The sequence below is a fragment of the Babylonia areolata genome, chromosome 25 (genome assembly GCF_041734735.1).
Source record: "Babylonia areolata isolate BAREFJ2019XMU chromosome 25, ASM4173473v1, whole genome shotgun sequence".
NCBI classification, from domain to species: domain Eukaryota; kingdom Metazoa; phylum Mollusca; class Gastropoda; order Neogastropoda; family Buccinidae; genus Babylonia; species Babylonia areolata.
The window spans coordinates 30,462,370-30,477,369 of NC_134900.1; the positions used below are offsets into that span (position 1 = coordinate 30,462,370).

General features: G+C 46.3%; 1 protein-coding gene across 1 annotated transcript in view; it reads left to right on the forward strand.

The window, feature by feature from the left end:
- LOC143299578 (uncharacterized) overlaps positions 1-15,000 on the forward strand; it is a 105,735-nt gene that overhangs the window by 35,504 nt on the left and 55,231 nt on the right. The window contains exons 3-4 of the mRNA XM_076612863.1: positions 8,786-9,079; positions 12,975-13,263. Coding sequence (XP_076468978.1) covers positions 8,786-9,079; positions 12,975-13,263 — 583 coding nt within the window. The remainder of the gene's footprint in view (positions 1-8,785; positions 9,080-12,974; positions 13,264-15,000) is intronic.

Below are 15,000 nucleotides of genomic sequence, written 5' to 3' on the forward strand. Positions count from 1 at the left end.
TGTGTGCACGCACGCACGTCTGAATGTGTCCGTGTGTGTGTTTTTTTGTTGTTTTTTTTGGGGGGGGGGGGGGGGGAGTGATAGGTGTACGTGTGTGTGTGTGTGTGTGTGAGCGCGCGCGCGCGTACGTACGTGACATCTTTCTGCCCATCAGGCTGGCAGAAGTGTCATGCTCATGCAACGTTAGCGGACCCATCAGACGGACAGATAGATAGTTAGATAGACAAGTGAGATAATACAAAGCCTAGAGCTAACCTGGATGGACACACACACACACACACACACACACACACACACACTGCTGGTGATATAGACTGGGTGGTGGTGGTGGGGGGGGGGGGGGTGAGGTCAAGAGACAGGGTTTCTTCAAGGGGGCATTGTGGTGGTGGTGGTGAAGATTATCATTACTTTTGTCCGATTCGTACTGTTGGAAAACAAAGCGGTCTTTAAGGCTATCGGTTTGCCAATGGAACCCCCCCCCCCCCCCCCCGTCCGCTTTCGGTGTTCCACCACTATTCTCCCCACCCCCCCAGACCCCCTCACCTTCACCCCCACCTTTTATTTTTTTATTTTTTTTTAAGCTTCTGGACTTGGGGTGTGCGGTGGTGGTGGGGGTGAGGAAGGTTACGATAGAAGGGGGTTTGTCACGCGTTCGTGTGTGTGTGTGTGTGTGTGTGTGTGTGTCCGTCCATTGACTATGACGTCTCGTTTAAGGGTGGGGAAAAAAAAGTTTCGTTTTGTTTCGATGAGGGTTATTTTTTCTGTTGCACCAGTGGTGGTTTATTGTGGTTTATTGTATCGCTTTCGCTTTTGTGATCCGTTGAAGGTGATTTGTCGTTTTATTATTCTTCCTGAATTTCGTGACGCCGGGGGTCTACAAAAATCAAGAATAGGTTAGTTAATGATAATGATTATGAGGATGATGACGATTATGATACTGCTACTACGTTAGTTAATAATGATAATGATTATAATGATGATGACGATGATGATACTTGCTTCTCCGTTAGTTAACGATGACAATATTGGTTATAAGGATGATGACGATCATGATGCTGCTACTACGTTAATGATAATGATGATGATAATGATTATGAGGATAGTGACGATCATGATACTGCTACTACGTTAATGATAATGATGATGATAATGATTGTAAGGATGATGACGATCATGATACTGCTACTTCGTTTGTTAATGATAATGATGATAATAATGATTATAAGGATGACGATCATGATACTGCTACTACGTTAGTTAGTGATAATAATAATGATTATAAGGATGATGACGATCATGATAATGCTACTTCGTTTGTTAATGATAATGATAATAATAATGATTATAAGGATGATGACGATCATGATATTGCTACTACGTTAGTTAGTGATAATAATAATGATTATAAGGATGATGGCGATCATGATAATGCTACTTCGTTTGTTAATGATAATGATAATAATAATGATTATAAGGATGATGACGATCATGATACTGCTACTGCGTTAGTTAACGATAATGATGATAATAATGATGATAAGGATGATGAAGTTGATGATACTGCTACTACTACTTCTGACCATGATTATAGTGCTTATTTGATGCAGACTACTCATATGCTCTAAACGCCTGATATCTTTTGTCAACAGTTCTGTGTTCATGTGTTCTTTGATGTAGCCCGTTTCTTTTATACCCCAGGGCTGGGTGGGGAAAAAAAAGCATACGTTTTGCATATCCCATTACCCAGGTAAAATAAAATAAAGTTTGGTTTCGTTTCCACCATGGAACAGTACGCATTCAGTAGTATATAGAATGAAAAAAAACCCAAACCACACAGGTTTGACACACACGAAGAAAGAGGGGGCGGGGGTGGGGGTGAGGACACCCGGCAAGACAATACTACACTTTGCAAGTGATATTTGATAAAAAGTAATAAGCATCTCCCTCCCCCATAGTGGTATCACAAAATTGTTAAAAAAAACCAAAAAAAAAAAAAAAAAAAAAACAAGCGAGGCAAGGCCTTCAAGACTCGCTTGTGATAAATTAAGTCCCCTAGCATTAATTACAGAGTAATTTCCCTTTTTTACACTCTGCACCAAAACGTTTGCAAAATAAATAAAAATTCCATGCTTAGCAAAAGAAATTCCTGTTTGAACAAAAAATGATAATAATGACTCATCTTGTTGTTGTGTCGAATAAGAGGTCAAAGTGCCAAGTTTAGAGAATACAAAAAATATAAATATAACAGTAAATGCAGTTTGCATATAATTAAGCTTCATTTTAAAATTTTTTTGTGCCCATCCCAGAGGTGCAATATTGTTTTAAACAGGATGACTGGAAAGAACTGAATTTTTCCTATTTTTATGCCTAATTTGGTGTCAACTGACAAAGTATTTGCAGTGAAAATGTCAGTGTTAAAGTTTACCACGTACACACAGACACAGACACACACACACAGACACACACACACACACACACACACACACACACACAGAGAGACAACCGAACACCGGGTTAAAACATAGACTCACTTTGTTTACACAAGTGAGTCAAAAAAGGAAAGAAAGGCATTGCGTACATTCTCAACAGCTTGATATTTCTTCCGTTGGGAGCCGAGATCAGTAGATTCAGTTCCCACCATAGGCGGTATGCTGCCAAACCACTGCTTTGCATGATATGTTAAACATGAAACCAAAGGATGTAGTTATTGATTTTTTGGGGGTGTGGTGGGGGGTGTGGGGGTATAAGCCAAGCCATTCCTGTACAAGTGTTCCAGAGAAAATGATGGTGTGGAGCTACTGAAATACACAAGTTAGTTTAGATTTCGATTATGAGTAAGGAAACTTTCTTCTGTATGCTCAAACTACATAATGTACCTTTCCCCCCTACTCCGTCTCCCTCTCTCTCTCTCTCACACACACACACACACATGCACGCGAACGCACGCACGCATACACGCCTGCCTACACACACACACACACACACACACACACACAAAGTCTTGGCTTAGGACTTTCTTATACTGGAAGGTGGTGTGTGAAATATTCAAGTTCTGACTTGCTATTCTGAACAAGAAGACTTTCTTCCAATGTGTATCTGAGAGAACTATCACCCGAGGAAGAGTTTGAGCATTCCTTCAGTTATTAAAAAAAAAAAAAAAAAATCCAGGTTTACAGTTAACAGGCAGAGTGAACTGGTTTTTGTGACTCTTTTGTCCTGTAGTCGGGGGGCTCGGGGACTAAGTGGAGCGTGCAATGACGCCAGTTTTGGTGAAGACTTGGCTACTATCAAAGGAAGCACCAGTGGAGGGTTCAGTCTTGATAGACTGCACAGGAAAATGTAAAAAAGCGTTCTGACGCTCGGTCTGTCAGGAAACCAACCTCCTCCCTCCCCATGACATACATACAAGCACGCACGCACGCACGCACGCGTTCGCGCTCGCGCACACACACCCTACCCCCACATGCATTCTGGCATACGCGCACACAGACACACACACACACACATGCTAACTCCGCCACCTACAGTACCCCACCCCCGCCTTTTATTGGCTGGTAAAAAAAAGAAGAAGTTAATAATGCACGATGGTCGTTGTGGAGGTTTTCACTACTTATGGATCGGGAACGCTTGTTTGGAGCTCACTAGAAAGAGAATTAATGAATGCTGAACGGTTTGCTCGCGTTCGAGTTTTTTTTTAATAATTAAAAAAAAAATTATTTATTATTATATATATATGCGTAATTTTCATGTGCGAGGAAGAGACATTGTGTGTGTGTTTGGTAAGTTTTCGTCCCCCCCCCCCCGTTCCCCGTCCCTCCTTCAACCGCCTGATCCAACCAACAGTGAAACGTTTTTAAGTTTTCCCAGTCTGTTCCTGCCCCCAGATCCTTTTCCCCGTTTGCAGTGGGTGAGATGATGATGATGAATCGTGCAACAACGATCAGAGCAATGATGATAATAATGATGTGTCCCCTTTCGGGAAGCAGGAAAAGAAACAAAACTAAGCTTTAACCCTTTCACCGCCAGTCAATTTAGAGTGCAAAATTCACTTGTGCTACAAACACGGAAAGTATGGTGTCTAAATAATAGCTGGGGGATTCCCTATGCGATGTGTAGAAAAATATGGCCTGTCCTACCACCGAAGATAAAGAGCAGTAGGTTCGTGGATAACAGACCCATGATCTGGTCACCCTTCAGTGACATGGGTCCTCTACCAAACTGCTGCATAAGTGCGAGCTTGGCAGTGAAAGGGTTAAAGCCTACCATTTAATTCTTCTTCTCCTTCTCTCTCTCTGTGTCTCTCTCTCTCTCTCTCTCTCACTCAAAAAAAAAACAAAAAAAAAAAAAAAATCTTTTGTCGTTGCCCTTAAGTTTTGGATGGAGGTGAGTCCAAAGTTAGTGTCGCTGAAGCAAGTTCCTGTCATTCGAAACACTTGGTCAGGTTGCATTGCAACGAGGAAAAAACTCAGTTGGATCAGTGGTATTGTTTTTCCCTGGTCTCGGTGCCGTTTGGACTGGAAACGGGAACACTGTCGATCTCTCCCCCCACCTCCTTCCCCCGCCCATTCTCTGTGTGTGTGTGTGTGTGCTCTGTTACCACTATCATAACTACACGCGCTCTCTCTCTCACACACACACACACACACACACCTGCACAGCTACCGTGTATCCCCCTCGCTAGTTGTTGCGGCTTGCCGTCAGTCTTTTGTTATCAACGGTTTCTGTTTTCGTCAACATCCCCCCCCCCACACACACCCCTCCCCCCCCCCTTGCTTCCTCCCCCCCCCCTCCCCCATCCTGCCTCAGCCAGCATCCCAAGGTTATATATGTGTACATGCAGTTTCCCGCCTCCCTGTGTCTGTCATATCACACACTATCATCGCTCCTTCAGCACTGGTTTCCTCTCTTCCTGTTCTTATTCGCTACCCCCCATTCAAACACGAACAGAAACGCACGCGCTTGCTCGCTCGCAGACGTGGTGGTCGGAAACACAGGAACGCACATTCGCTCGCGCGCACGCACGCACGCACGCGCACACACACACACACGTGCGTGCGTGCGTGCGTACTCGTGCACGCAATCACCCCCTCCACTCTACTCTCATGATGGGACGAGCGGTTAGCGAGGACGTGGTGGCTGGCAATTTAGAGCTCACAGTGTAGTCTGGTGTGGCTTGCCAGTGAAGTGAGATTTGGGGAGATTGGGCGAGTTCACGACCTGGTTTCTCGGGGAGAGGCGGGAAAAAGGGAAGAACTCTGTGTATGTGTGTGTGTGTGTGTGGTGGAATAGTGCGGGGAGGAGGGAGGGGGGGATTGGGGAAGAACAGGGGGAGGGGGAAGACTACCTTTCGTATGAATGGTGTCCGGAGCGTCTCCACTACCACCACCACCACCACCACCTTCCACCACTCAGCCGCTTCGACAACATTTTTTTTTGCATTGCATTGAAGGAATGAGGGAGAGAGAGAGAGAGAGAGTCACAGGAAGATGTGAATTGTTCGTGACGTCGATTCAGTCAATGACGCAGTGCTACATTGGTGCACATTTAAAGGCTTTTGGTGTGGGTGGGTGGTGTGGTTGGAGTGCGGTAGTGGGCTCCTTCAGCAGGCAGGTGCAGTCAAGCGTAGAACGTGCATGCTATGCTATGCTACCCCACCTCCACACACTAACCAGCCGTGATGATGATGTGAGGTGGGGGAGGGGTTGGGGGGGGGGGGTAGGGATTGGGAGGGGGAGAAAGGTGAGGAGGGAGGGAGGGAAGGAAGGAGGACGGGACATTGTGGAAGACAATGTTTGTCAGAAATCTGATCGCGAAGGGCACACACGTACTACGCAGACACACAAATACGGCACCCACGCACGCATGTATATCCGTACACACATACACGTATGTTCAGACACGCACGTACACGGAGATATTTACGCGTACACACACACACACACACACACACACACACACACACACACCACACCACACCACACCACACCACATCACATCACATCACATCACAAGCACACACACACAGACACACACACACACACCGAGTTCCCAGCGCGACCTTGGGCAGTGGATAAAAGGAGAATGATGTTGGTGTGTGTTGTTTGCCGGCTGTGTGTGTGAATGACACCCCGACCCGACCCACCCCACCCCACCCCACCCCACCCCACCCCGGACTGACAGCTGAGAGCACCCGGGGTAGGGGAGGAGGGTGCGATTGATGAACAAAGTCACCTTGCCAGAGCTCGCTGGGGGCGAACCTTTGTGTCAGTTGGTGATACGTCGCCACCACACCTTAATAACTTTGTGTCACCTGTGTGGGTCCAGGTTGTCATTTAATTTCCTTTGAGGGGGGGTGATGAATCGTCTCGCTGTGTAACACGGGTATCCCCCCCCTCCCCCTCCCCCCCCCCCCCCCCCCCCCCCCTTTTTTTTTTCTTTTTCTTTTCTTTTCAAATAATGATTTGATTTTAATTATGCCCAAACCAAGGCCTTGAACTCGGGTTCACTGAATCAGATGTCAAGTGCCAAATGGATCTGGCAAGTGTGCATGCATATCACTGAATGAAGATGGATCGTATCCCCCAGATTTGTATCACCACAGATTGTCAAGTGTCGTCGCTTCCCCAGACTGTGTGTATGTCCCAGGCTTAAATCACTGCCCATCTGTAAGCAGTTCTATACTGGTACTCATCTTCTGTGTTTGAAACGAATGCTTGAAATAAAACAGCGAAGATCCATCCATAAAAACGTGAACAACAACAACAACAGCAACTAAAGTACATTTCCAAGTGTACCCACCAACAAAACATCCCAGGGCATAAAGAATATCAGATCTTCATGGACTAAGTAAGGTGTGTTTCCCGATGTATATGAAACTGCATACGCACACATATGCATATGTGCGCATGTGTGTGTGTGTGTGTGTGCCCGTATACACACACACACACACACACAGACACACACACACACACACATATATATGTATATAATATATATATATATATGTATATATATATATATATATATATGTAAACATGCTGCCATGGACAGGAAGAGGGGAGGAGGGGGGAGAGAGAGAGAGAGAGAGAGAGAGAGAGAGAGAGAACAAGCATGTGAGGTTATTTGATATGAAAACAAAAAACAAGAATGCAACTGATATCTATATACTTCTTTTAAAATGTTAAAGCCCGCCCCTCCTCATCCTCATCTTTTCTTTCAAAAGATTGGGGGGGAACAAACCCCAAAAAACTGTGACTCTAGGAACTCTGGAGTGATGCATTTGGCACGCTGGAGGATGTTTACTTTTCTGGAATGTTGCACTGGGTTCTTTGTTCCATGTTGGGAGAGTTTGTGGCCTGCTGGGAGACAGAGAGACAGGCCCTCTTGAGGAAAATAGTTGGAATGCCCTCAGTCAGGCCCCCCCCCCCCCCCCGTCATACAGTCCTCCTTTATCCCACATCCCCGCGCCAGCCCATAACGGCAGTTTACCGTTGCTGTTCAATCTCGTTTTACGATCACAGCAAATGAAGCCAGCAGGGGCTTTTCTTTTTCTCCCCCCCCCCCTCCTCCTCCTTCTATTCTTCTCCCCCCCCCCCCACCCCCCTTTCTAAAAAATATTGTTATATTTTTTTTTTACAAATAATTTGTTTATTATCTTCTACCTTTTTTTTTTTTTTTTTTTTTTTTTGGTTGTCTTTCCACTCACTCCCCTTTCGACAGCTATTTCCTTCTTCTGCTACAGAAGTGCAGGTGAAATATGGGGCATCATTGAATGAATTTTCCACCAACCCCTGCTCCCTTCACCCCATTGCGTCTCTCTCCTCATCTCAGCCAAAAGGGGAGGGGGTGGGGGGGTAATAATGAAGTGAGTGCACTGGAAGCACTGTACTTGTCTACCTGAGGAAGCTAAAAAGAGGGGACGAGGTTTGTGTTTCCCCCCTGGTTTTGAAGAGGTAAACGTCCTTCAGGTTTTCTGCTGCGTTACCACTCTTTGCATGGGAAAGGAGCTACTGTGGACAGGGCTGGAAAACTGGGCAGTGGACTTTGTGAGTGTTCCCCCCCCCCCCCCTTTTTTTTTTTGTTACCCCATCATCTGCACAGTTTCAGTGGTATTTACTTCACCATGCCTTTTTGAGTCATGTGCATAGCCACATCTGGCTTTGTCTGTCGCTGTCCACAGGAATGTTAGTTTGCCAGGAGGCCATACACCAGAGGAGACCATGCACTGCTTCTGAGTCACTGGTGGTATATTCAGTGTATGCAGGACACCACCTAACAAAGCCCGCTGCGGACGACAGTAATCACTAAGTCAAAGAGAGCATCCCTCCCAGAGTGGAGACCGCCGCTAGGTTGAAACAGAAGTCATCACGAGAGCAGGGCATGAAAGGCTAGAGAAATGAGTGGGACAATTTTTGCACACTCGTCGTGACAAGAAACAAGAATTGGTCAAAACAGCAAACTTGGCTCCCGCTCCCAGATCTAAATAACATACAGTAATACAAACTACTTCTACAGTTAATTCTACTGGCCGGTCATACCGCTTCCAGCACTAACATTTTATCAACCGTCTCTTTACTTCGGTAGACATTATGTGGGACAAGTAAATCTTTTTAGCTACTTGTACCCAGGATGTTGAGGGAACAAGTAAATCTTTTTTAACTCCTTGTTGCCCAGGAAATGCAAAATTACCCAGGAATTTCCTGCCCCCGAGAGATTTGGCAGAGGGTATCTCTTGACACGTCCTTTTCTTACCTGCGTGTGTGTTGCCTGTCTGTCATGTTTCCAGGTGCCGGGAAAAGGCACACCAGTGCCCGTGCTGTCCGGAGCGGCCAAACGTAAAAGCAAAGTGCCCTCCACACCCACCTCCACCTCATCCAGTGACGCCTCGGCGGCGGCGGCAGCAGCTGCGGCAGTTGCGGCGGCCATGCAGCAGACGCAGCAGGCGCAGAGCCTGATGATGATGGCTGCGCAGCAGGGGCTGTCGGCCCAGCAGATGCAAGAGCTGCAGCAGCAGCTGATGTCGGTGCCAGAGTCCGGCATGCTGCAGCAACAGGAGCACACCATGTTTCTACAGCACCAGGTGGGTTGGGCTGGGTTTGGTCGACGTTGTACAGTTAGCTCTTGTCTGTCGTGAAGATGCTGTGTGGTACAGGCTGGACTGGAAGTGACAGTAAGTAATAAGCTGCCCTTGAAGGAGCAACAATAAGTGATAAGCTGTCCATGAAGGAGCAACAATAAGCAGTAAGCTGTCCTTGAAGGAGCAACAATAAGCAGTAAGCTGTCCTTGAAGGAGCACCAATAAGCAGTAAGCTGTCCTTGAAGGAGCAACAACAAGCAGTAAGCTGTCCATGAAGGAGCAACAACAAGCAGTAAGCTGTCCATGAAGGAGCAACAACAAGCAGTAGGCTGTCCTTGAAGGAGCAGCAATAAGCAGTAGGCTGTCCTTGAAGGAGCAACAATAAGCAGTAAGCTGTCCACGAAGGAGCACCAATAAGCAGTAAGCTGTCCATGAAGGAGCACCAATAAGCAGTAAGCTGTCCACGAAGGAGCACCAATAAGCAGTAAGCTGTCCATGAAGGAGCACCAATAAGCAGTAAGCTGTCCATGAAGGAGCAACAACAAGCAGTAAGCTGTCCTTGAAGGAGCAACAATAAGCAGTAGGCTGTCCTTGAAGGAGCAACAATAAGCAGTAAGCTGTCCACGAAGGAGCACCAATAAGCAGTAAGCTGTCCACGAAGGAGCAACAATAAGCAGTAAGCTGCCCACGAAGGAGCACCAATAAGCAGTAAGCTGTCCATGAAGGAGCACCAATAAGCAGTAAGCTGTCCACGAAGGAGCACCAATAAGCAGTAAGCTGTCCTTGAAGGAGCAATAGTAACCAATAAGCTGTCCATGAAGGAGCACCAATAAGCAGTAAGCTGTCCTTGAAGGAGCAATAGTAACCAATAAGCTGTCCATGAAGGAGCACCAATAAGCAGTAAGCTGTCCATGAAGGAGCACCAATAAGCAGTAAGCTGTCCATGAAGGAGCAACAATAAGCAGTAAGCTGTCCACGAAGGAGCACCAATAAGCAGTAAGCTGTCCACGAAGGAGCACCAATAAGCAGTAAGCTGTCCATGAAGGAGCAACAGTAACCAATAAGCTGTCCATGAAGGAGCACCAATAAGCAGTAAGCTGTCCATGAAGGAGCAACAGTAACCAATAAGCTGTCCATGAAGGAGCAACAATAAGCAGTAAGCTGTCCATGAAGGAGCAACAGTAAGCAGTAAGCTGTCCATGAAGGAGCACCAATAAGCAGTAAGCTGTCCATGAAGGAGCAACAATAAGCAGTAAGCTGTCGATGAAGGAGCAACAGTAACCAATAAGCTGTCCATGAAGGAGCAACAATAAGCAGTAAGCTGTCCATGAAGGAGCAACAATAAGCAGTAAGCTGTCCATGAAGGAGCAACAGTAACCAATAAGCTGTCCATGAAGGAGCACCAATAAGCAGTAAGCTGTCCATGAAGGAGCAACAGTAACCAATAAGCTGTCCATGAAGGAGCAACAATAAGCAGTAAGCTGTCCTTGAAGGAGCAATAGTAACCAATAACTGTCCATGAAGGAGCACCAATAAGCAGTAAGCTGTCCTTGAAGGAGCAACAATAAGCAGTAAGCTGCCCATGAAGGAGCACCAATAAGCAGTAAGCTGTCCTTGAAGGAGCACCAATAAGCAGTAAGCTGTCCTTGAAGGAGCACCAATAAGCAGTAAGCTGTCCATGAAGGAGCACCAGTAAGCAGTAAGCTGTCCATGAAGGAGCAACAATAAGCTGTCCATGAAGGAGCAAAAAAAGCAGTAAGCTGTCCATGATGGAGCAACAATAAGCAAAAAGCTGTCCATGAAGGAGCAACAATAAGCTGTCCATGAAGGAGCAAAAAAAGCAATAAGCTATCCACGATGGAGCAAGAACAAGCAATAAGCTGTCCATGAAGGAGCAACAGTAAGCAATAAGCCATCCATGAAAGAGCAACAATAAGCTGTCCATGAAGGAGCAACAGTAAGCAATAAGCTGTCCATGAAGGAGCAACGAGCAATAAGCTGTCCATGAAGGAGCAACAGTAACCAATAAGCTGTCCATGAAGGAGCAACAAGCAATAAGCTGTCCATGAAGGAGCAACAATAAGCAGTAAGCTGTCCATGAAGGAGCACCAATAAGCAGTAAGCTGTCCATGAAGGAGCAACAGTAACCAATAAGCTGTCCATGAAGGAGCAACAATAGGCAGTAAGCTGTCCATGAAGGAGCAACAATAAGCAGTAAGCTGTCCATGAAGGAGCACCAATAAGCAGTAAGCTGTCCATGAAGGAGCAACAGTAACCAATAAGCTGTCCATGAAGGAGCAACAATAAGCTGTCCATGAAGGAGCAACAAGCAATAAGCTGTCCATGAAGGAGCAACAACAAGCCATCCATGATCGAGCAACAATAAGCTGTTCATGATTGAGCAACAATAAGAAACAAGCTATCCATGAAGATGCGTTGTGGCAGGCTGGACTATGAGCAACAATAACTAAGCAATAAGCTATCCATGAAGGTGCTGAGGGATTGGCTGGACTATAAGTATAAGCAACAGTCAGCAATAAGCTGCCCATGAAGATACTGACTGAGTTGTCGGTTGGACTATAAGCAACAGTCAGCAATAAGCTGTCCATGAAGATACTGAGTGGTCGGTTGGACTAAAAGCAACAGTCAGCAGTAAGCTGTCCATGAAGATACTGAGTGAGTTGTCGGTTGGACTATATGCAACAGTCAGCAATAAGCTGCCCATTAGGATACTGAGTGGTTTGTTGGACTATAAGGAAGAGTCAGCAGTAAGCTGTCCATGAAGATACTGTTCTGGGATGACTCTCCCTAGACTCTCTGTTTTCCAATTTTTTTTTAAGGAAATCATTGTTTTTAACGAGATTTGAATTTTACATGGTTTGATGTGGGTTTTGGGTTAATTTCTGTGGACCTGGTGGAGTTATGGCGTGTGTATAGGGTTTTACTTTTAGTATTATTGATACATAATAGCACCAATTGGATTATGTTACCTGGTGTGTGTGTTCAGGGTGTCAGGAAAAAAATATATCCAAGGTTTGTAAAGTCATGAAAGTCTGGAAAAGTCTTGAAAAAAAACAAAGTTTTTAGGTAATGTGCATGCTGGGTGGGTTATGTTCTTGTTTCCATAACCCACTGAATGCTGACAGGGATTACTGGATCTTTAAAGTGCATATTTGATCTTTTGCATGTGTGTAAACACAAAGAGAGTTCAGGCATCAGCATGTCTGCAGGTCTGTTGATGTCGGAGATAGGAAGAAATATCCACCCTTTCACCTGTTTTCACTGTGCGTTGAAATCCTCCTGTTCACCGTAGGAGGAACTTGGTAAAGTGCATTGCGTCTTGTTGTATATCTGAACCTTGTATGAAACCGGCTGTTCACCGTAGGAGGAACTTGGTAAAGTGCATTGCGTCTTGTTGTATATCTGAACCTTGTATGAAACCGGCTGTTCACCGTAGGAGGAACTTGGTAAAGTGCATTGCGTCTTGTTGTATATCTGAACCTTGTATGAAACCGGCTCAATGCTAGGCTTTCGTCAGAGATTGAAATGGGAAGTCCGTTACAGCTTAGTCTTTTGTGAAGGGCTGTGACTGTCCAGTTAGGAGGCAAGATTGTTCTGGCTCTTAGTGCTGCAAGTCCAGAGTGCTAGTTGGTCTTTGGGAACCATCCCCGATGCCGGCTGTCCTAAAACCCTCTTGGCTGAGAGTGTTGGGATGTGTAACTTGGGCAAGACACTCTCCACTATAATCCAATTCTAGCCCAGATTGTAGGGGACAGTAGTTGCTTCCTCTGGTGTCCTGATGGTATCAACTATCTATCGTGTGTGTGTGTGTGTGTGTGTGTATGTATGCGCATGTGTGTGTGAATGTGAACGTGTGTGTGTGTGTGTGTGATTGCAGCAGAAGCTCCAGGAACAAGTGCTCCACCAGCTGAACGACCAGCTCCAGGTGAACATCATGCAGCAGACTCAGCTCCTCCACAACTCCTCCTCCTCCCCCTCCTCTGGCCCCCGGGACGGCCCCAAGGACGGCAGCAGCAGCAGCAGTGGCATGAGCAAGGCCGTGCAGCGACAGATGCGGCAGCTGGCAGAAGAGCAGAGGCAGCTGCTGCAGCAGATTGGGCAGATTCAGCTGCTGCAGAAACAGTACCTCTTGTCCTGCTTCATGCAGCCCTTCGGCGTGCCTCAGGGTGAGTGGGGGTGGGGGGGTCGGGTGGGGGTGGGGTGGGGCGTTGTGTGTGGGGTGGTGAGTGTGTGTGTTTGGGGAGGGGTGGGGGGGGGGGGTTGTTGTGTGTGGGGTGGTGAGTGTGTGTGTTCGGGGGAGAGGGGGAGGGTTGTTGTGTGTGTGTGTGGGGTGTGGAGGGGGAGTTATGTGTGTGTGTGTGATATGTGTTTGTGTGAGAGTAGTTGTGTGTGTGTGTTTGGGTGGCTGGTTTGGGGGGGGTTATTGTGTGTAGGGGTGGGGGCGAGGGGTTGTTTGTGTGTGTGTGTTTGGGGGGGGGGGGGTTGTTGTGAGAGCGTGTGTGTGTGTGATTTATTGTGGGGGTCGGTGGGTGGGTGTTTGTGCATTTGTTTGGCCATCCAATCTCTGTTGTGTGAGTGCGTGAGCGGGTGGGGGCCTGGCTTTGGTCTGACAGTTTGTTCGGTTTCTGTTTGTGCCCGACATTGTGACAGTGTTTACATCCTGTGTTTTTCTCTCTTTGTTTTGCTTCTGTTTGGCAAGTGTTGGGTTTGGGTTACATGTTGGTAAAAGCATTCTCACATTTGTCTGTCTGTCTGTCTGTCTCCCCCCCCCCCTTCCTCCCCCCCTTCCCCATATTCTCTTTGTTAATGGGAGTGTCTAGGATTCCCTTTGTTTTGTGTGGTTGTCATGGACAGTGATTCATTTCTGTATTTCTGTAGCAGTCCCCCTTTGAAAACGTGTGACACTAAACGGTTTTGTTTGTGGCAGGCAGTTTCCAGCGAAGTTTTTTTTTTTTTGGGGGGGGGGGGGGGGCTGATTTGAAGTGGTGTCTGTGCTCTGATTGAAATGAAATACGGTGTGGTGTTTGAAGTGTGTGTTTGTGTGTGTATATGTGTGTGTGTGCGCGCGCGCGCGTGTGTGTGTGTGTGTGTGTGTGTGTGAGAGTGTGTGTGAGTGTGTGTGTGTTGTGTGCGTGTGTGTGGTGTCTGTGCTCTGATTGAAATGAAATACGGTGTGGTGCTTGAAGTGTGTGCGTGTTTGTGTGCGTGTGTATGTGTGTGTCTGTCTGTCTGTGTGTGCGTGTGTGTGTGTGTGTGTGTGTGCAGGTGCATGTGCGAGTGCATGCTTTGATGGGGTTAAGTTGACTTGGGAGAGAATAGCAAAAACATAATTACATTTACTGGCTCCATTTAGCGTTAACATACATTCCTTGTGACCCCGGCGCGCTTGGTAATAAAAAGACAGATTCTGGTCTAATCTTGTATTCTAACTTGAAGCGGTGGGGGGTGGGGGGGGGGGGGGGGGGCTTGTTTCTTCATTATGTTCAAAAAGACGTTTTGTTAACAGTAAATGGGTGAGTTTTTTTTTTAATTTTTTTTATTTGTGTTCACACCCCATGGAGGGTTGGTTGGAAAGTGCCAACACACAGCGTGTTCATAATGATTTTGTGAGGGACAGAGGTTCAAAAGTGCATTTTATTTATTTATTTATTTTTTTTAAAGTAGTAAATAGAAAAGAAATTGAACTTTTGTGTGAGGTGGGATATTTTGTTGTTTTTGTTTTTTTTAATTTATTTATTTTTATTTATTTATTTATTTTTAGTCTTCTCTTCTCCACTCCACCCCCACACCCCTCAACACACACACACACACTCGGGAAATCAATTCTTTCAGACATTTTAAAGGTGTTCCTTCATGTTTGAGCGTGTATGCGTGTGCGTGTGCGAGCGCGCGTCCATGCATGC